Source organism: Streptopelia decaocto (assembly GCF_964273445.1).
Source record: "Streptopelia decaocto genome assembly, chromosome: 4".
Lineage (NCBI taxonomy): Eukaryota > Metazoa > Chordata > Aves > Columbiformes > Columbidae > Streptopelia > Streptopelia decaocto.
In genome coordinates this window covers 72,214,298-72,236,507 of record NC_138658.1, presented here as the reverse complement: position 1 = coordinate 72,236,507, position 22,210 = coordinate 72,214,298, and the positions used below count along the sequence as shown (strand labels likewise).

General features: G+C 45.3%; 1 protein-coding gene and 1 long non-coding RNA gene across 4 annotated transcripts; one reads left to right on the top strand and one right to left on the bottom strand.

Annotated features, from left to right (window-relative positions):
• Positions 1–462: 462 nt before the first annotated feature.
• LOC309438879 lies at positions 463–8,493 on the bottom strand. 2 transcript variants are annotated; one of them, XR_014183887.1, is made up of 3 exons: positions 8,471–8,493; positions 4,155–4,642; positions 463–2,931 (listed from the first exon to the last, which is right to left on the bottom strand). It is a non-coding gene; the product is annotated as an uncharacterized lncRNA (long non-coding RNA). The 2 variants fall into 2 exon arrangements; XR_014183888.1 differs by having other exon boundaries at positions 463–2,513.
• Positions 8,494–8,910: 417 nt separating this feature from the next.
• CD8A (CD8 subunit alpha) lies at positions 8,911–17,513 on the top strand. Of its 2 annotated transcripts, XM_082050583.1 has the most exons (7): positions 8,911–9,457; positions 9,911–10,088; positions 10,621–10,989; positions 11,560–11,634; positions 12,338–12,454; positions 14,041–14,071; positions 16,697–17,513. In XM_082050583.1, the coding sequence occupies exons 2-7, from the start codon at positions 10,043–10,045 to the stop codon at positions 16,749–16,751; spliced, it is 693 nt and encodes a 230-aa protein (XP_081906709.1). In that variant the 5' UTR covers positions 8,911–9,457; positions 9,911–10,042; the 3' UTR covers positions 16,752–17,513. The 2 variants fall into 2 exon arrangements, with proteins under 2 accessions (XP_081906709.1, XP_081906708.1); XM_082050582.1 differs by having other exon boundaries at positions 8,911–10,088.
• The last annotated feature ends 4,697 nt before the right edge of the window (positions 17,514–22,210 follow it).

Here is a 22,210-nt window from a genome sequence, read left to right as displayed (position 1 = left end):
AGGGAGCTGCTGCTCTCCACTGCAATATAAGATATTTCTGAAGGACTTGGTCTCATATCTGGCCATGCCTGCTCCTTGAGATGGATATTTCCCCTGAATGATGCCGCGATAAAGCTGCTGTGGACAACGCTGAGCCAAGCTTTCCGAGGCTGGGTTTCCCACACTTGAGGCATCCTGACCTGAGCATCCATCCCTGCCTCCCCTCTCCCACCTACACCCAGCACAGGAGGTGACCTCCCACCGCCGAGCAGCTGGGACGGGTCTGGGCAGTGAAAGGCTGTGACAGCCCAATCTCCTCTCCCACGGGAAGGTGAGCAGCCTCGGGGATAACCCTGCCTGGTCCGTTCCTCCTCCCTCCATCCCACCCTCACACCATCCCCACAGTGTGTGTGACCCTCGCTGAAACCCCCCTGGGACGACACCATCTTGCCTTGATAGACTTCAGCCACCGATTATCCCTGCTTCAGTAAAACCTGTTCAAAGGACGGGGATTTACCCCTTGGCTCTGTGCACACCTGTGAATAATTGTAGCAGGCAGTAAAGAATCTGCTCAGATCCTGAATTCCCCAATTTGGCTTCCTTGTGTCTTTGTAAATTGGAAAGAACACAAACGGACAAACAAACCAACCCACACCTCCGCATCATCTATCTGCCTGCAATGAAAACAGGAGAGGACAGCAAGCCAAAGATGCTACATGGCCTTTTGAAGCACAGGTTTGGGCAGTTTAGCAATGGAAACAACAAAAAAAAAATGTAGTAATTCCTGTAATCATCAATAGGATGTTTCAAGACAGTGAAACTCAAAGAGATTTTAGCAGCAGGTTTCACAACTGCAAGAGACAGTGGAAAAAAATCACCTGTTCCACAGATTTTTCCCCAAAGCGTATATAAGAAAGAAACAGAAGCACAAGTAAAAAGATACTTTTAGGTCTGAGAAAATTAACCAGGTTCCCTGACATTTGCTATTGATTATGTATTTTTTTCTTTCCTATCTCGTCACTGCTGAGACGCCGACGATACCATCCAAGAGTCAGGGACGTCGTGTTGGGGCATGTGGGCGAAAAGGGAGGTTTCCATCATGAAACCTGAGGGGAAAGTGTTTCTGTGCATCTCTGCTAAAGTCACAGGGACCCAGATCAACGAAGGGAGAGATACAGGTAATGGTGTCACCCATAATGGTGTCACCCATCACGGTGTCACCTGTCATGGTGTCACCCCTGCCACGATCTCTTGGCAAATGAGAGTCCCTAATTTATTCCTCGTTTCCTTCCAAGGATGGACCAACCTCCTCCCACTGTCACCTTCCTCCCCGCAGCAAGGAACATCCATACCCAGAAGGGAAAATAATGGGATTTTTTTATATAGCCCCAAGCACTCGATCAGCGGTTAATAAATGATGTCATCTTAAACAACAAAAGGAGACACTACTAAAAATTGAACAGATACAAAAGGCCTTTGAATAGGACAAGGGGGTTTTTGCAGATCTGTGGCTTTAAGTACAAAGTGTTATCTGTATTGTGCCCATCCCATGAATCATCAGGCAAGAAACTGTAAAAGAGGTCAGAAATAACATGTTGCAATAATCCATTATTATTATTATTATTTTATTATTTCATATTATTTTCTATTATTTTGTGTTCTCTATTTATATTCTGCATTCCCTATAGAATATCTTCTGTATTATAAAAAAGACTGCAGTTGTTCTTTCAATAAACAGTGCATGCATGTCTTGAAAGCATTAAAATATTCAAGGAACAGAGAGCAGAGCAGAAATACACGTATTTCAGGCATCGCAGTAAATAGTCTTAATGCTTTTGTAAAACTTATGTAGATGGACATTTAAAAATTTGGCAGTCCTTCCAGAACATCTCAGTTGCTGATCTAATATTGGCAGTGCCCAGTTTTTCCTTATTCTTTTAACCTGCCCAGTCATTGTTTCTGTGGGCAACCTGTGATTTTGTAATACAAACAAGTAAATATAAATCGTGTGCAGTTGAAAACATTCAGTTGAAAACAGGCTAGTGACACGAGATGGGAAGTTATATCTGATTTTAAAGCTCCTAAATACATAAATAATAAATAATTTTTCAGAGTCATAAACACAGATGAGTCAAGCACACTAATGGGGAAAGGACTAGTAACGTATCTATTAAATTATTAAACTTGAAATGTGTGCAAAGGGAGAGACAGATATCCAGAGATGGTGTTTAAATTCCTTTCAATTTATCCTTGGCCAGAACAGCTTCGTGCACAGTAGCTGCTTATTAAATATCTCCTTCTGGCAGGAAGAATAGATTCACAGCAGGACTTCCAGGCATCCAGAGCAGACTTGTGAAATCAACATTTCTGCATGTCTTTTTCTGCCACCGTATAAAACCAGATACGTCCCAGAAACTTCAAAGAAATCCCAGTTTTTAGTTGCGGCTCCTGAATGCCATTGGTGCACAGACACAGCCCTACACACAACCCCTGATTGGGGACACGGGCAAGTCTCTTCCCCAGCTTTCAGAAGCCTTCAATATAGAAAAATATAGAAATATTGCATCACATAGCAGTTATTTATATCGACAATTTTATAACTATGCATTATTATATCTAGTTATACTAGAACTTATATATTACAGTTAGACGCATTATTTTATAATATATTCAATATAGTTATAACTTACCTATTACATACCGCATTTAAATATATTACATATAGCCAAATTATAGATACTATTTTTATGTATTATGTTATATATCATATATATAGCTACATGTGTGTTATTATATGCATATTGACAGTTATATGGATTGACAGATATCTATAGAAAAAATCATTGGGGAACAAAAAGATACCTTCAGGTGTTCTCAGTACTTCTTGCCTGTATGTTATTGGACTTCATCAGATTTCATTCAATAAACCAGAAACAGTAATATATTACATTCCTGGTTTATATAAAGCAGAAAAGGTTTATTTAATATTATTATAATTTTTATTTAGTATTATTCCTGGCCATTAATTAAATATCATTTGCTGAAATAACAAATATTTGCATGTATCAGTATATCTATATTGCACGCATCAGGGTGAGATCTGCAGCTTCTGTGGAATTATATACAAATATTTGTTATTGCAACACCCGGTTAACTGGAACACGTGTCAGACCAAGTTACAAATATGTCAGTATAAGGGATGTATTTTGCTTCTCTACTGCCTTGTTATGGGAAAGATTCCTTTAATACATCAGTGGTTCTTACACATGAAATAAAGCTCTCCCCAGGCTTTACATATTTGCAAAAGAGCAGGAGGTTTAATATTCCTCCCATGGCCGTGTGTTTTATCTGCTAAAGTTAGATTTTTCAGTGAGCCTTTGAAGTATCCAAGTGTGTGAAGGGGGGGCTGCATCGCACTTTTAATTGGGGGAATATCGTTATCACTATTTGCACTCTCTGATCTAGTTAATAAATTAAAACCAGATGTGAAACACTCCATAAAAATTCCAAGGATGACATCAGCAAAGAAGTTTATCTCTGCCAGGTACAACATATCTATGTGCTGTTGCAAGGAGGATCTCACACCACCAACCTGGTTAGTTCATTTAACATAAAAAACCCCAAAACTCTAACAGGAGTCACTCATGGAAAGTAACTGCTGGTCAAAATGAAAAGGAAACCTGCTCCAATGGCAAAGGCCTCTCCATGCTCTCCAAAAAGCTCCTTGGAGGGCTTGGGAGCCCTAACACAGCAAGGCTGACACATGTGCCTGTGAGATGGTCTCCTTGGCTTTTTTGGGGTCAGGCAATGATTAAGGACTAAATTTTGTCTTGCCCAAAGTGCTCTGAGTCTCTGTATCATGCAGCAGAACACCCAGCTGCAGAAACGCTGGGAGAAGTCTTGCAACACCGAGTTTTTCAAGCACCTGAGCTGTTCTTGGCGTGAATTTTTGGGTTGTCATATGCAGGGACAGGAGTTGGACTCAATGATCCTTGTGGGTCCCTTCCAACTCAGCATATTCTATGATTCTATACTGGAGAACACCAAAAAATGCCTAATTTCCCCATGCAGAGTATGGGGAGCAACAGGTGCCTCCACAGCCACCAGCACTCTGCCTGTTTCGGTCAGCCCATGTCCCATCCCACACCCTATGAGGATGATGGAGCAAACCTTACCCGGCCATGTCATTATTTTCTGCTCCTCTTCTCTGCTTGTGGATAAAACATCCAGCCAAGAGGTTGGGCAACAAAATACGGGGTGCAACCACGTTCCCTCCCTCCAAGGCTGGGCAGGGAGGAGGGCTGTGGCTTAGCAGACATCTCTGTCCCCAGAGCGATGCCTGTGATCTCGCCCACCATGTTTCCTGTTGCTCCCTCCCAGCACAGAGAGCTGGGGCTGCGGGTCGTGCAGGCGGCGTGAGATGCAGCACAACACCCAGGTGTTGGGCAGCTGCCTCCGGGGACAGGTGAGGCATCCTCAGAGGAGCTGTGTCCATGCTGCTCTTCCACGTTGCACCACAACCCATGGCAGAAACCACAGCTGAGTCCCACCGTATGGTCAGAGGGATGGAACATGAGGACAGGCTGAGAGTTGGGTTGTTCAGCCTGGAGAAGAGAAGGCTCCAGGGAGAACTTATTGCAGCCTTTCAGTGCTTGAAAGGGGCCTGTAAGAAAAGATGGGGACAGACTTTTTAGAAGGGCCTGTTGTGATGGGACAAGGGGTGATGGTTTTAAACTAAATGAGGGGAGATTCAGGCCAGACGTGAGGAAGAAATTTTTTATGATGAGGGTGGTGAAACACTGTCCCAGGTTGCCCAGAGAGGTGGTGGATGAACCATCCCTGGAGACATCCCAGGCCAGGCTGGACGGGGCTCTGAGCAACCTGATCTGGGTGAAGATGTCCCTGCTCATGGCAGGGGTGGCACTGGATGAGCTTTGAAGGTCCCTTCCAACCCAAACCATTCTGTATTTCTATGATTCTGTGGTATCTGATGTCTCTTCATTTACCACCATGGGAGGAGATGCTGATGGCCCTGCAGCCGGCTCTCAGACAGGGTCACAGGCAGAACTGCTGATGTTTCTCATCAAAGCTCAAGGTACAATCAATGTCCAGCACAAGTGCAAGGCAAAATCACTGGCTGATTTCACAGGGAGAAATGCGTGGCTGTGCTTACACCCAGCTACAAGGCTTCAAAATATTATGTATTATGTGTTAACATCAACACCCAATGCAAATTTCCAGCTGGGATATTTCCTATCAGTCTCTTCAAAAAAATTGAGACAAAATATTCCTGTGGGCTGGAATTGTATATTCCTGCCCCGAGCAACAAGCTGCAAATGACGATGCTGTTACTCAGATATATATGTCTCAAGTAATCTCGATGCAAGAGGAAACAAGTCAGAGCAGAGGTGGAATGGCCATTACTGAACTAAATGACTTTCCTCAGGTCATTTCATTTTAATCTGACTCATCCATCGCTACCGTAGCCAGGGTAATTTTGATATAGTATAGAAACATGGGTCACATCCTGCTGCACAGAGGCTGAGCTGCTGCACCCAAGGAGATGTCAGGAGAAGGCAGCTGCCACCACACAAATTCCCCTTGTCCCCAAACCTGGGTCCATCCTCACCTTCCCAAAGCTGGGACACAAACTGCGCTAGTTGGCCAGGGCCAAACATCTTTCCTGGTCATTATCCCTCTTCCAAGAGGTATCCAAGGTGCCCTGAACTGTAAAATAGAGACACAGCAATACCCTGTTCTGGGAAAGTCCTCCTGCACTGCACGGGTGGGCCCAGAAACCCCCCTTAGGTGTCTCCACCAGGGTCTCCTGCACAAGGTCTTCAGGGAAGAACCACAGAATCACAGAATGGTTTGGGTTGGAAGTGACCTCTGGAGATCCTCCAGTGCAGCTCACCTGCCAAAACAGGTTCACCTGTAGGTGAAGGTCAATGTGCACCAAGGAAGGAGACCAGACATGACAAGACTCTGCATTGATGGAGACAGAAGTCAGGTCCCAGTGTATGACACCCTAGAAGGGGGCTGAGCTAGGAGGACAACTGCCAAGCAGTGCCTCAAACCCAACAGGAGTTTGATGGTGGGAGTTGGAAGCGAGATAATGAGCCCAGTTGACCAATTAAAGATGACTGGAACTGCTCTCCAGACAATAAATTATACACTGGAGCTATACAGATTATTTTCTTTTTCCTAATGAAACTCACATTCAGTGCTATAAAATACGAAGTTTCCTCTAGTGCTGGACTGAATCTCTGTGGTATAATATTTAGGAGGCTGGACTTGCAAAAAAAACCCCAACTTATCTACTGCCAACTCCAGCTGTCGCTGGTCCCCAAAAGAAGCCATCACGGATTGCTGATTTACCAAATGTCTGCACAAATCAGCTCTGCAGCATCCAGAGAAAAGAGTGGGAAGTCTGTGGAAAGAAAACCTTCAACATATCCAGATTTTCTGTTATCAGACTCTCCACTGAGGTATCAACAAGCATGGAAATTATGGAGATATTTTGACCCCGTGATCAGGTTAAATGTCCACATCATGGAGAGATGAGAGCACAGCAGTGTTTGTGGTTTGCATACTGTATTTTAAGGCATGTGATGTTTACGCCAAGAGTACCCAGAAGAGAGTGGTCAGTGAATTGGAAACATGAAGCTACAATGGAAAGATAACAGATAATGTGTGAGTATCTGGTGCGTGACAGTTGCATTTGACATTCTCTAAACCCCTTTGGTGCTGCAGCTTTGCAAAGAAAAGGGGGGCAGCAAGTTGTTCGCAAACCACAGTTTCATTTCGCACCGGAAAAGTTGTATGCTATGGTCTCACCATTTATTTTTTTTTCCTCTGTTTGAAACAAAAGTTTGTGATTTGTGACTAAATTTTGAAATCTTCATTAAAACTTTCCATTCCTCCTCATGAAAGAGATCCCTCAAAGGTTAACAACAGGAAGAATCAGCAATGCTGAAGCGAACACAGTCCGGTGTCTGTCCATGAGTTACCACTGACTGATCACCTGCAGCATCTGCTCATCATCAGCAACCTTGCACCATTGCTTGGCAATCACAGAACCATGGAATGTCCTGAGTTGGAAGGGACCCACAAGGATCATCGAGTCCAACTCCTGTCCCTGCATCTGACAACCCCACAGTTCACACTGTGTGTCTGAGGGTGTTGTCCAGTCTCTTCTTGAACACTGTCAGGCTTGGGGCCGTGACACCTCCCTGGGGAGCCTGTTCAGTGTCCAGCACCCTCTGGGTGAAGAACCTTTTCCTCATGTCCAACCCAAACCTCCCGTGGCACATCTTCCTGCCATTCCCTTGGATCCTAATGGGAAATGGGAAGCCCTGAAGTCCTGTGAGGAGACACCATGGGCAACAAAAACAATGGACCCAATAGACCATGGGCAACAAAAACAGTGAACTAAACAGACCATGGCCATTTTGCAGCTCGTTTTGTGTCTACCAACCATCACAGGGTAACTACAGCGTCCTCTGACGTGCTTCTGCTGCCAGTCATGCAATACTGCAAGACATCCATGTGATGTCTGATATTACTGATACTAAGAAGCTGAAGAGTTTCTTACCACCATGCAAAAGTTAATGAGATCATTCATTCCACAAAATGACTGAGAGATCAATCATATCCAAAACTCAGTACCTCCTCCAGCTCTTGCCTTGCCTTAAAAGGATATATTCATTAGCAGTTTATTGCAGACCACAGAAAGCAGTAGTTCCCCCTGGAGCCATTTCCTGTGACTTCCCAATGTTGCCCATGCCTGGCACAGGGAAACAACCTCAGAAGAGACAAGGGCTGGTGGTCTCTTCCATGTAGTGGTGAGTCACAAAGCGCTTCAGCAAATAAAAGTATGAAGAGGAACAGGAGACCTCTGAATGGTGATACAGGGTCTGAACGTGACACAGGAAATGGTGGCCTCGCATGGAAACCAGCTCAATCTGCAAGTCATGAGAACCAAGAGCAAGGACGCCTCTACATCCAGGAGAGGAACCTCTGGGCTCCAGATTGGCACCCAGGACTGATTCATAATAAAATTTACTGTTATTCAGAGACAAGAGAGAAGTCAGATATTCCTACTAAGAAAGTCAGTGGCCCTTCCTGGATGGTCCTTTAATTGTACAGGCTCTCCCAGCACCTCCACCACCACATCCCTGAGGACACGCACCACGTGCTGTAGATAAGCAACCACGCTCTATGTCAGACTGAGAACCAAGTCCTGACAAGCTTTGGTGCCCCCATCCTCATTTGCCAGAACATTCATTTCCATTCAAACTATGATGAACAACGGGAATCAGGAATTTTCCTACTTCGGTCTCAGGGGGGTTGTGCTTTAGAAAATGCTTTTGAAATTTCGTTTTCTGACACTGAGTTGTGATAGTGATGGAAGTGGGGGCTCACTCACACAACAATCGGATGGATGTCAAGAACCAGATCTCATCAGCATCTCAGAAAACATGACACTCACCTTTAGTCATCTACAAGGCAGGCCCATGGCTTCAGTTCCTTGCCTACGTTCCTCCATCAGCCTGTGAAGACAGGTGCTTCCCCAGAGCAGCTTATCCCATTAAAAAGGGAGGATTAATTCCATGCAGGATAAGGAGAATAAACTGCCCACTGAAACCAGAAGGAGCCTACGCGAGCAGCATCACTTGGTGTCTCATCTGGAGACGACCGGAGAACCTTGGAACAACCTCAAGTTCTCATTTGCTTGATGGGATTTTGAGATCCAGATTCTCGTAATGTTTAATTAACGAAACCTATTTTCTCTTTATTTTGCCAAAATCTGCTCTGTTTCAAGTAGACATCACAAGTGTCATAGCATCATGAAAGTACAAATTTCACACATCTCAGCAGCTTTCCCTCCCTCACCAACATGCTTTGATGCCCAATTAAATAAATGCCGTTCCTAAACCATTTTCCATAGCCCATCTCTAAGTCGCTGTCACAATCACAACGGCATCAGGATCAGCAGCACCTGGTTCCTGACATGTCCTTTCTTTGCAAAGGAGCAATAGAAAAACAAACAAAAAAGCAGAAAATTAATCATCAGGAAAAACAGCAAGTGCCAAGTGAAGAAGTAAATAACACAGCAGCCCCCCCGCCTCGCAGGCTGGTGGAACTGTTGCTGTGGTGTGTGCAAAGCTGCAGGAAGCATCACCCGTACCCATGTGCGAGTGGTCACCTGGAGGCAGCAGCAAGAGCCCTTTCTGTTGAAGTACACGAGGGTTTTCTTGGCAGGGCGGAAGCCTCTGTGGTGAGAGAAGAAAACCACAAGGTGTTAAACAAAACAACAAACAAAAAGCCCGCCATGGCCCTGGGGTACGGGGCTTTCTCAGTGGGTTTCAGATCACAGACCACCTGTCTTGCACAAAGCAGCTTTTGCAGAGCAATTGCAAGGAAGAATCGGGAGGAGAACAATAGAACACCTGAAGAACTCAGCTGCCTGTTAGCAGTGCGTGTGCTCAGAGATAACAAATACATGTGGATAGATGCCATGAAACACCCTGTCTTGCTTGCTGGGTAATAAAATACAGCAGGCTCTGCCGCCTGTATGAGGCTCCTTGAGTGCACGCAAGTGGGGGCAGCAGAATCCCTGCCAAGAAGCACAACCTGGAGCCTGCAACCAGAGCATGGGCCTCGTCCATGATCTTGAGGGTCTCTTCCAACCAAAATGATTGTATGATTCTGCAGAGATGGAGCTGCTGTGAAGCCCTGGAGGGCTGGAGATACCAGGCTGTGGTGGCTGATCCTGCCTCAGGCATGAGCATCACCCCTCTGGATCTCCAGGGAAGTCAACGAGGCAAAATCCTTCAGGCGCCGTTAACCAAAATGATAAATGAGCCCAAATTCTGGATTAGAACTTAGTTTCTTCAGAAATATTTTTTTCCCCTTCATTTTGCCACAGATGCCGAACACCATCTCAAGAGGGTCCTGATGACATCACATCCTCTCCAAAGAGCAACGCAGCCTCCCAAGTCAAGAAAGATCATCTCTGCTCCACCGCACCGTCCCCAAGGACGGTCACCCGTAGGAGAAGATGGACGGGTCCCCTGCACTGCTTCTTCTGCTCGCCCTGAGGCTCTGTGAGTATGGACATGGGGCTGGGAATGACCTTCACCGGGAGGGGCAAGTAAAACCTTCCACTGGATCCAACAAATTGGGATAAATGGTTAAAGGAAAAATAAAAAGCAAATGAAAGAGGTCGACTTTGAGTTTTGCTCAGTAATTGTGGAGGGAAAGGTGGCATCATCTCTGCCAGTGTAGGGGTGACTGTACCATCATGTGCATTGGGAAGGAAACTGGGTCAAAAAGTGGTTCTGGAGGGGAGGAGGAAGGGGAAAGAAGCAGTCAGTGTTTTTAGGGAGTCACTTCAGATAAGCTGGGAAGGTGGAATGTCCCTGAGAGGGCAGGTGAAAGGTTTTTCTGAAGGGTTGCACCCACCTTTAAAGCCCAGATGGCTGATGGGTGAGCACGCGTGATCCCATCAAGGACTCCAACAAAACTTCAAGTCATTCGGACAGCACGGTCATCCTTTTGCATTCCACCTTGTGCCCCGTGGTCAGGGAACAAGGTTTGCCCAGAGAGGCAGTTCCCACAAGGATTCCTCTCCCACAGGCTGCCCTGGGATGCAGGTCCAGGGGTACAAGATGATGGTCAAGGTTCGTGACAGCAGCATCACGCAGCTCCGGGTGGGACAGCGGCTGGAGCTGGAGTGTCAGACGGACAAGGGGGACAGTGGTGTGTTCTGGGTCCGTATGGACAGAGCGGGGACTCTTCATTTCATCGTCTTCATTTCGTCACTGGCCCGGACCACCTTCGAGGGGAACCAGAGGACCTCCGCACACTTTGAAGCGACCAGGGGCAGCAGTTTCTACCGGCTGGTTGTGAGGTCGTTCACACAGCAGGACGAGGGGAACTATTTCTGCCTGATGAACAGTAACCAAGTGCTGTACTTCAGCCGCGGTCAGCCTACCTTCCTCCCAGGTCAGCTACACCTCCACCCAACCTCGCTTAGCTCTGCCAAAATGCCCACCACCCCTTGCCCATGTCTTTTTTAATGTCACCTCTCCTTCAAACTCCCCTTTTCCTGCTTGCTTGCCCAAGGCTTCTTGTGACCAATGTCCCCATCCTCCCTGCTTCTTCTTCTCATGGTATCTATCACCCCTGTCCAAAGGTAAAGATGAACAGGCAGACCCAGCATCACCTCCCCATCCTCACTTCTCCATCCCATTTGTAGTTCTTGAAGGGATGAGACTAAAGCGAAGTCCACTACCACCCCTTCCTTCCTCACCCCACACATGTCCCTAAAGTCCTACCAGCCTCAGGGCACTCGAACTTGCTGAGGGTGGTGGCAGAAAGCAAGAAATAAGGAGCCTGGAGCTTCTCGTTGGGTCTTGGGAGACCCTCCTTGGGGGATTCACCATCCAAAATGAGTTTTATGAAATTCCCCTGGAGCTGAGCCTTGTGCAGCCATGGGAGCTGAAAGAGGTGGTAGAAAGCTGTTTTATTATATATATTTTATTATATTTTTAAATTCTATTTCCCCACTTACAGTCACCACCACACCAGCACCCACCACCCAGGGTAGCACCACCAAAGAGGAACCCAGCCCGGAGACCCCGGATCCAGGTAGCCTGGCTGCGGGGGGGGGGCTGGGGGAGGCATTTTGGGGTGAGGGGAGAGGGAAAATCCTTAGAGCTCTATCAGAGCTGGATAACTGCGTACATTCAGCTGAAAGGGTTGAACTCTCTATAACTCTCTATACAACTCTCATCACTCTCTAGAACTACCTGAAGGGCAGTTCTAGCCAGGTGGGGATTGGTCTCTTCTCCCAGGCAGTCAGCAATAGGCCAAGGGGGCATGGGCTTCAACTCTGCCAGGGGAAATTTAGGCTGGATATTAGAAATAAATTATTTCCAGAGAGAGTGGTCAGGCATTGGGATGGCTGCCCAGGGAGGTGCTGGACTCACCGGCCCTGGAGGTTTTTAAACTGAGATCGGACATGGCACTTAGTGCCGTGATCTAGTAAATGGACTGGAGTTGGACCAAGGGTTGGACTGGATGATCTCTGAGGTCTTTTCCAACCCAGTCGATTCTGTAACTCCAGCATTTCATCCCACAAAGGAAAGGCTAAGTATGGCATAAAAAGCATGAGCACGTCTCATGCATGGGCACACCAGGGATCTGAAAAACTTTTGGCTACGTATTCTCCCTCAAGGGAGCCTTCTGCTTCACCACCAGCCCCATTGGACGTCAGGCAGGTCCCTTTGCTCCACCAGAACTGGTCATAACACCACACCTGGTGGACCTTTCCTCTTCTGTAACCCCGCAGACACCAGCGAGAAGAAAGAGCCGGATTTCTTCTGTGACATCTTCATCTGGGTTCCCTTGGCAGGCGCCTGCGTCCTGCTCCTCCTCGCCCTGGCAGTCACCGTCGTGCTGTGTCAACGTAAGACTCACCCGTAACCCCCCCCAGATGTTCCTCTGGCCTGAAACCACTGCCCTGTCCTACATCTTCTTTTACATCAGCAGCAGATAAGCAGGACACAGTCAATGTGAGATAAGGACACTGTTATATCAATGTCTGCATTTTCCCCATCAGTAGGTTTAGGCTGAGAAATAATTATCAGTTTTGAATTGTAGAATCATAGAATCATTTAGGTTGGAAAATGAATTTAAGGAAGAAAAACAGATTATAAATGTAGAAAACTTACTCTATTGAACTGTATTGGCTCTAGCATTCTTAAATCAGTATTATCAGAGAGTAGAACTATCAGAACCTGAAACACTTTGACAAAATAAGGTAAACGTGCTCCAGCACAGGGTTTGCAAATACAAATGCTGAGACTCCCATTAGCAGCTCAAGCTGTAACCAAATGAGCAACTTAATTACACAGGTTCAGCAGCTGCTACGGTTAAAGCAGTAATGCAAAACCTCGGGGTAAGCACAAGTCCTTTGGTGAAATTTCATGTTTGAAATGTCTTCAAATTACCCTGAGCAAGCAGTGAGTGCAAATGTATTTAAATCAATTTAATGCTCACTGAAATCAGTTTAACTTTCCTTCGGGGTGTTCCCTGATACCCCCAGAAGTTACACCGATGTCATTAAACCAGCTCAGCTCGTTTGCCTGGAACACCGAAACGTTTTGCTGCTGAATTAACCCAACTAAACCCGCACGGATCGCACAGCCTGGAGCTGATGTGACATGAATTTACCAGCTGACCCACTTTAAAAAAAAGTACAATTTTTGAGCATCTTTCAGCCCTGACAAATCCTTCTCACCACGGTCTGCAGCAATAGGAATACATGAAAAAACACTGATGGGCCACAGTCAAAAAATCATTATTCTCCAGGGAAATAGCCAACGATGCTGCAGAGAGCCCAAAGTTGGTCCAAATTCCCTCTGAATTCACCAGGAGTCCCCCACATGCATTGGATTCCTCAGGGACCTGCAACATCATTAACCTACAAACACCATTGGTGATTTATTTCTGCCTTTTTAATGCTGTTGTGAATTACCAATGAAAAGCCATGAGCTGCGATTAATTTCTGCAGCAGGCAGCCCGAGCCCTCAAGGACAGGGCTTTTTTTTAACCTCATGCTAAAATTAATGGCTGCGTATTTTATTTTGCCAAATACATCCCAAAGTAATGACATAGGTGCTGAAACGGGGAAGAGTATCGTTCAACTCGGTTGCACGCTGTGTGGCATCATTGCCGCTCTACTGTTGTAGCATTAATTGCTGCGTATGCAACATGCCAAAGTCACTGGAGACAAAAATAAATCACTGTCGGGGTAACTACAACGAAGTAACTACTGTTACTCACGCTAAAATTTAATTGATGAAAATAATGGAGAATGGGAGCTGCGGCACCGCTCGCTTCTTGGCTTTCCTCTAAAATCAGCTTGGTTTATCTTGGTTAACATTATAGACAGGAAGCTACGAGGGAATGCAGCCCTGCTTTGCTGCAGCGCTTTTGTACTGAGCTGTGACTTGCTACCTTGGAACTGAGACGTTTTCTTGCTTCTTTTAGGAACCAGGAGCCGAAGATGCAGATGTAAAAGGTCAGTAAGTGACAGGTTGTTCTCTTAAAGCGGGCAGCATCTCGCCTTCAAGGGGTGAAGCAGGCAGGTGCCAAAAAACAACCTAAAAATTCTTTATCCGATATACAGCGGAGGGGACTGTGTAATGAATTGAGGGCGAGAAAGAGAGATAAGATTCTCTTCTCTTGCTTTGCTTTGTTTAAGCAGTTAAAGTCACTGAGCACTGACACTGCAGTAGGTACTAAACAGAAACACAGGAGGTGTTTGTGGCAGCCTAAAACCCCCGTGCATCACCCGATGCCGGTAGTTAACATCACATTTGAGCGCTCCCAATGCACTGCTCCAACCTGAGCCCTTCCCCTCCCCAAAATGTTAATTCAATTTCATTGCTGGACCTCCAGGTTGTGCCCATGCAAATTATTGCATCCCGAATGCCCCTCTGCACAGTTTTGGACCATCACCACCACGGCTTGATGCCTCTATTTCCCCAACAGGCACTAAGTAATTGTAGCAGAGGAGCTGACGCAGCCTTAGATGATTTTCCTGAGAAACAACAACGCATATATATACAGCTTCAGAAATAACCTATTTTGTACAGCAGATAGGTATCCCTTATTTTTTTAATGCCTCCCCAACCCACGCAACACCCCGAGTCACCAGGAACGACTCTATCGGAATAAGAATTGCAATTTGCCAGTTTAGAACGAGAAATCCTTTGGCCAGCACATCACGCACATTTTGCTTCTGCAAATCGACCTCTCTGCGGCCGGTTTCTTCGCCTCTGCAGAAAACCCCTTGGCAGTTTCGCAAACCTCGTGCTCCGAGTGCACCCCAGGGCTTGCGGCAAGAAAGAGCTTTAGCACTAAAACCCACTCCTGCTGGGCCAGGACTGGGAAAACCGGGGCTGCAAGAAGGTCTGGAACAGCATTGTCACATCTCCGGAGCAGTAATATCACATCTCCGGAGCTTTATTATCACATCTCCGGAGCTTTATTCTTTGCAAATCAAGCATCTTTAAAATGAGATTGTGTTGCTTGTTATACATCTGTGGGTTTCATAGTTAAAAAGTTAATAGTTTTTTTTTAGTTGCTCAAATTAATGCAATGACACAGAAAGAACCTCCTCCTACATTAAGCAGATCCCTATAATTATTTTTTAAAGGAAAAATGTGTCAGAAATCATTGCCTGAATAATGACGGTGTTTAAGGGACTGAGTGGCAATGGCTTCTGGCCTGGGGGTGCAACCTGCCTACAGATATATGAGAATACAGCTGCACTCACAGACCTGCAGGTTCATTTACCTGTCTGAAAAAGGGAACAGCCTGTCATCTTTTATGATGGATATTTATTACACCAAATGGTCTCCTGACCCTCGTCTGGCTTTCCAAGGGCTAAATGATAACGAAGAGCTCTCCTTGCAGCCTTGTTCAGGAGGATGCTTGCATTCTTCGTTTATCTCAACCCCTGTTGCCAGCCCTGTGCAAAGATGATGTGTCCCTAAGGGATTAAAAAAAAAAGAAACAAAAAAACCCAAAAATAAATCCACCACAGAGACATTCAGTTTTGCAGCACCTCAGGAAATCATCTTATTATGGACAGTTTTCCTTCAGCAGCATTAACATGACAGAGTCCTGGTTTAAGCAACCATAGCATATTTAAACTTCTATATAGAGAGGAAACTCCTGCTGCTCTGAGCAGTTCCCACTCCCTGAAATGAAGCTCTTTGGATGTTAATAGCGCAATTCTCTCAATTAAAGAGCACGTCAGGGTCTGGCCTGGGATCCTGGCTGGCAGCTGAAGGATTCATTTTTCCACTGCAAATTAATCTTCAGTGAAAACAGGTGCCAAATCTCCAGCTCATTAAATCAGCATAAAACTATCAGTTGCTGGAGACCAGTAATATCTGCCACTTTGGGAACACGCCGGGTGTCTAGAAAGCCTCTTTTTAAACTCCTCTGCAGGAAACTGGTCTGCAACAAGAAAAAGTCCTTATGAATTGCTAATAGCACCCCCAACTCCAAAAAAGCCCTGAGATCTTCATTTATTTCTGAACACAGAGAAGGACTTGATGAGAGGACAGGAGTGTGCAGGAGTCAGAGACAAAATTTTAGAAACCCCCCCCCCACTTTTTTTTTAATTACTGTAACAAATCATTAGCAGTGTATCTTGAAGTCCTGCTACTGGCTGTCACTAGTTGAAGGCCGGCAGATCCTTCACCTCTGCTGGGAGGACAGGCTGAGAGAGTTGGGGTGTTCAGCTGGAGAAGAGAAGCTCCAGGGAGACCTTAGTGCGGCCTTTCAGTGCTTAAAAGGGGCCGATAAGAAAGATGGGGACAGACTCTTCAGCAGGGCCTGTTGTGATAGAACAAGGGGTGATGGTTTTAAACTAAAAGAGGGGAGATTTAGGCCAGACATGAAGAAGAAATTTTCTATAATGAGGGTGGTGAGAGCCTGGCCCAGGTTGGCCAGAGAGGTGGTGGATGAACCATCCCTGGAGACATCCCAGGCCAGGCTGGACGGGGCTCTGAGCAACCTGATCTGGTGAAGATGTCCCTGCTCATGGCAGGGGTGGCACTGGGTGAGCTTTGAAGGTCCCTTCCAACCCAAACTATTCTTTAATTCTATGAAAAACTTTTCTTGCCTCCAGACCTGTGAACGGGAAGCCCCCTGTGAAACCCAGCGTTCCCAGGCGACACATATGAGCATCTATGGCTTCTGGATCATCTCCTGGGAGCTGTCACCGCGTAAGCCCATCACCTCCATTATCTATAACACGACTGTTTCTCACACCCTCTGCCCTGACAAATTTGAAAAGACAAGACGGAGGAGAGACACATAGACAACAAACTGCATGTTAAATCACAGCTCCTTCTAAAACCTGAGAGTTTCGGATTAATTCCCAAGGCCAAATGCCATCTCTGTTCCCAGTGACGGAGCTCTGCGGTTCTGGTCAGACCCGATGGTGACGTGTCGGTGATGAACTGATGAGAAAGAAGGATATTAGCCAGCCCTCTGATCAAGAGTGTGCAATAATTCTTTCTAAAATGCAGCAAAAATCGCAATTTGCTGCAAAACTCCTTTGAAATGAACAGCCTCACGTAACACACCCTCTCTGAGGTGCCACGTATCTCCCAGGAGCTGTATCTAACACAAGGCTGCACTGGGAAGGTTAATAGAAAGTAAAGGGCCTGATGTTTTAGTTTTTCACAGTCCTGGGGGCCACAGTTCACTGTTCCCTCTTTCTGTCCCTGTTGTGCTGCTCACCCACCTCCACCCATTGCTGCAGTTGTGCCTGAGCGAGGAAGGTGGGATTTGTCACTTGCTTTGGTTAAGCAGCACTTTGAGCAACCTGGGACATGTTGATTGACTACGATGAGTTCTGTATTTGATGTAAATGTTTCCTTACTGCACTTGCAAAATCAAGAACTGAGGAAAAAAAACATTAATAAAAGTTTCTAGTCGGACCGGGTGACATTTATTTCTTTCTTCAGAATAGCTAAAATCCTTTGGGAAGATAAGAAATGAAGGTTTGAGAAAGTCCTGGGTAAGGGAAAAGGCAGTGATTTATGTACCAGCCGGAGCTTTAAGATGCCAAAATTCAGTTTTACAGTTTAGCACAGCCTAAAACTCTCTCTCTTAAAGTATTTCCCAGGGACTTGCAATGCAGGCGCTGTAACACTCCCCCGTCCTGGGGGGCTGTGAAGCTGGATGAGATAAAGACACTGACGTGCTCAGGTATCCGTGCCAAGGGGCTGATAAAAACCTGGGAAAAAATAAAGAATGAAAGAAACTCTTTGCTGTCTCCTCCTCTGCAAACGAGCTGGGAAAGAGAGAGATTCAGAGAAAAACAAAGTTCTTCTAAACTTAGGTTAATTAAAAAAATATTAGAGAATCGTACCTGAACAATATCCTGCAAATGCTGACAACTACATATATCTACACACACTATAAGGAAAAATTTAACAGCAAAGCATTAACACCGAAATATCTATGAATTCACAGACACTACAACACACCAAGACACGTCCAACCTACAAAGAGTGGCGCAGTCCGAGCCCCAAGTGCTCAGCTGGGGAGACACGAGGGTCCCACCAGACTCTGCCCCATCGCCCCCAGCACCAACCTGCAGCTGCATTTCACAGCCGCACGAAGCAAATCTGCTCACCAACCCGTCGCTAGGCAGACTTCAGCTTTAGCCCTGTCTTAATAAGTTATGGTTACCTAAACCAGTCTGATCTCGGTCTATAGGCAGGTCTAACCATGCAGGTGAAAAGCTCATCCTTTTCTCTCTCTCCTACGAGCATCAATTATATTTTTATTGTTATTATTAGCTTGTCCCAGAGTCCTCTGTTGACTTAGCTGCAGCTAGACCTCTTGCCAACTGACTACCACTCGTCCTCAAGCATCTCGACAACGTTTTGCACTTCCACAACCTGCAGGATGCAGAAAATGTTTTCCAAGAGTTCGCTGAGTCCCAAATAATGGATTTTTACGCTACAGGAATAAACAAACTTGTTTCTTGTAGGCAAAAATACGTTGATTGTAATGGTTCCTATTTTGATTAATAAAGATGTGTTTGAGCCTAGGTAAAATGATTTAAAACTCACAGTCCAAAACTACAATTACTTTTGCAAAGCCTTAAAGACTTCCTGCAAAACCTTTGCACCCTCACTGATAAGATACTGCTAGAAGGCAAAAACCAAACCGCATCTTTTGCAGCAAAATCTTGATAACCAGACGCAAATATCAGCGCAGCAGTGAGATGGGAAGGAGCCGAGAGCAATTCCAGCCCAGCTGAGGGATTAACACAGCATCAAGCTGGAAGGTACAGAGCTGCCCCCAGCAAACCAAGCGCTGGGTGCCGAGGCAAAGGCTGGAGCTGCTACGGGTTAATATGAAGTGAACAAGAGTCTGAGATATGGGATGATTTTCAAAGAGAAGCAGAAGGAATAGATTTGTTCAGAGGTTGAGGGTTATCTAATAGGAGCTGGTCAAAATTAATAGTGGAGAAGCTTGGAGCTGATGGGCTAAAGACAAAGCTGGGAGTTAACAGTCAAAAGAGCTGATTTACAGCTTAAGCTAAACTTTAATAGAGAAAAAAGGGCACAAGGTGGTCATGGAAAGCCCTATGAAGCTGAGGGAGGCAACACAAAGCATCCAGAATTTGTTGCATTTGTTAGATACCTGCTTCTCCCTCACATGGTGCTTTGCTTTGAAATATTTTAGTGCTAGAGTCAGGTTATGGTTGGACTCGATGATCCTGAGGGTCTCTTGCAACTGAAATTATTCTATGATTTTCTGATAAAGGATTTTGATGAGTTACATAAGCTCCAGATAAATACAATGGCCAATATGACCCCAGAAAAGCCAGAGCCTGTCCAGTTAAATTCAGTCTGTCTGTCCAAGCTTGTTTGATGGATGACCTGTCACAGCAAAGGCACTTAAGCTTAGTCCAGCCTCCTCAGACTAACGTTGAGCTGCACATTAGGCAAGCGTTTGCAAGCCACCCCACAGAAAACAAACCCTTGCTGCTGCTTCTGCAGCATCCAAGACAGAAAAGCAGAATAAGGTGAGGAAAGAATTACAGAAATCTCTGGGAGAACAGTAAATAGTGAAACATGACGTCCCTGTAATGAGGTTTCTTCCTTCTGATTCATCCGAAATCAAATTTATCCGACATGCAGGGTCAGCATGACCTCTCCGTCACTGGGTTCTCATCCTGAGCTGTGCTGAATTAATTGAATACATATGACTGTTGTTGGGGGAGACCTATCACATCTGCTTGTGCTCCATGTTCTTGGAAACCTCTTGTATAATTTAGAAATCCTGGAAAATAATGGAGTTTACTCCTGGTTCTGAAAAGAAAAAAACTGTCAGACAATAGCTGGGTTTGTATATTTAGCTCCCCCCATGCTGATGCAAATGTCTCATGGATGATGCTTAAGACTTGAACTGAGATGCTATTTGCATCTTCGCCCTCTCTTTGTTTCTTTATCCAAAGGAAAAGCCAGGCTTAGTAAGAATGAAGAAGCCAACAGCAGTGTCACTAAGCCTGAAAAGAAACAGGAGGCAGAGGAGATGCAGGAGAAGAGGGATCCCCATGTCAAAGGCTGAATTCAGGAACACTTTGCTGACTCCAGTCCAGGCCACTGACTCTGTCAAGATAACCCACTAGAATGTAAATGACTCTTCCTTTATATATATGAAGGTTTGAATTAGTAACATAACACCCCATCACAGCTTTACTCAATACAGATCATTGCAGCCGCTCTTTTTTTCCCTTGTTCTCAAAGTGCCTTTCCCTACACTGCACGCTCCTGTTCACAGAAGTGCAAGAGTTAGGAGGAATTAAGGAGGGTGAATTTTTCCCCCTTTAAAGACAAATCAACCTCTGCAGCGATAAGCACAGAAAGGAAAATGGCATCTTGCAGTCGGCAAACAAACCTTGAAAGCAAAGTCTAACCCAAACTTAGTGTGTTAAACCTGGCGAGCTGGTCTGAGTGCTCACAAATAACTTCAACCTTAAATTCTAGCAGCAGCCGTCCTGTAAAATGTTAAGAAGAAAGAATGAAAGCAACAGGATGCAGACAGGTGTAAATTCTCAGGGATCAGAGCTCTAACTCATGGCTTGTGACACACAACCTTCACTGCAGCTCCACACACGTTCATTAACCTGATTTACAGAAATCAACCAGGTAGTTCAGTAGAGAGACACTGATTTTCAGAGGGAAGATTGGTTGTTCAGCCACAACTCCTCACAACGTGCTCAAGTCACTGCAGGAAAAGACTTGACCTAATTCAAAAATACTTCACAAAGCAGCTGATCATCCTGGGTACTAATGGAGGGTGAGGACACGAGCTTTGTGTTAATGACAGTCATAGTGTTAATACTACAAAACAATCAACACCTTTTGAGATCAAAACGGCTACGGACTATTTGCATTTCCCGCCATCTGTTATTAAGGTGTGACTATGTTTGATACCACAACTAGAAACCTCGCAAGAACATATCACGACTGATTTCCTGTTTTAGACATTTACTAAAATTCAAACTCTATTGATGGATTTAACGTAATATGTCTATTAACAGACACAGAAACAACACTATTAATGAGCCACAGCTATGGAAATCATATTGACAACCAGGCATTCTTTTCGGAGCACCTATAAGCTAAACCTTTTATATAAGCATGGTCAAAAACCTCTTAGCGTGAGGCTCCTTCCCCAGCTGGTGCACTTGTTGCTGCCGAGCTGCTCTTCTGACACATTTTGCAAAGGGGGGAAGCACCAGCTGCAAAACCCAGCGTGGGATGAAGTGACACAGTGATCCCGATACAGATATAAACACGCTGAGTCTCTTTAACCTTATTTATGCAGAACTCTCATTAAAAGGCACAAAGGGACTAATTAAAGGCTTCACAACCTGGCCCAAAAGTGTGTAGACACAGATTTCAGATACCACTGTAGCTTTAAAATCCAATACTTTCTTACTATGGATACTCCCAAACGCTGTTAAGAGAAAAAAGTATGTGTATCAGGTGCTAACTATATTTTAAATATGAAACCCCCAGTGTATTATCCACTTTTCCCCGTCCCAAGCGCCTTTTCTGGTTACCAGAAGAATATCGGGCAGTAGTAGGAGCCAACTCGCAACCCGGGGAGCTGGAAGGAGCAAAACACAGGCGAGTTTCACAAAGGCTGCGAGCGCCCAGCGCTGCGCATCAAACTGCGAGCAGCATCTGTTGGCGGAGCTTTGCAACTGCAAGGGATTCTTTTTAAGTAAAAAAAATGCAGACAGCCAGGCAAAAATAATGGCAATTATAGGGTGAAAACAGCTGAGTTTTTGAATTAGCTAGGGATCTATCATATACACTATTTAAAAGGGAAAACAGGACCACGCTGTGTTAGAAACATTCTAAGTTGAATTTGTAGCCTCTTGCCACTTAATAACTTCATCATTCTTGTACCCTAAGCAATTGCATTAGAGGCATCATCAACACGGTGTTCACATCAATGCCAAAATACCAGCAGTGTAACAGAGATGCAGCACTTATACATCAGGGTGTTTTTTTTGAATTTTGTTATTATCAGTGTTATCTTGTTAGGCTTGGGTTTGTTTTTTTGTTTAAATACTTGATATGCCATGTCATAACCCCAAAGC

Excerpts from the sequence above, each read along its gene's own strand:
- CD8A (XM_082050583.1), top strand. The coding sequence starts at position 10,043 with ATGGACGGGTCCCCTGCACTGCTTCTTCTGCTCGCCCTGAGGCTCT. Across the intron at positions 11,635-12,337 it reads CCCGGAGACCCCGGATCCAG|ACACCAGCGAGAAGAAAGAG; the intron begins GTAGCCTGGCTG and ends GTAACCCCGCAG. Across the intron at positions 12,455-14,040 it reads CACCGTCGTGCTGTGTCAAC|GAACCAGGAGCCGAAGATGC; the intron begins GTAAGACTCACC and ends TGCTTCTTTTAG.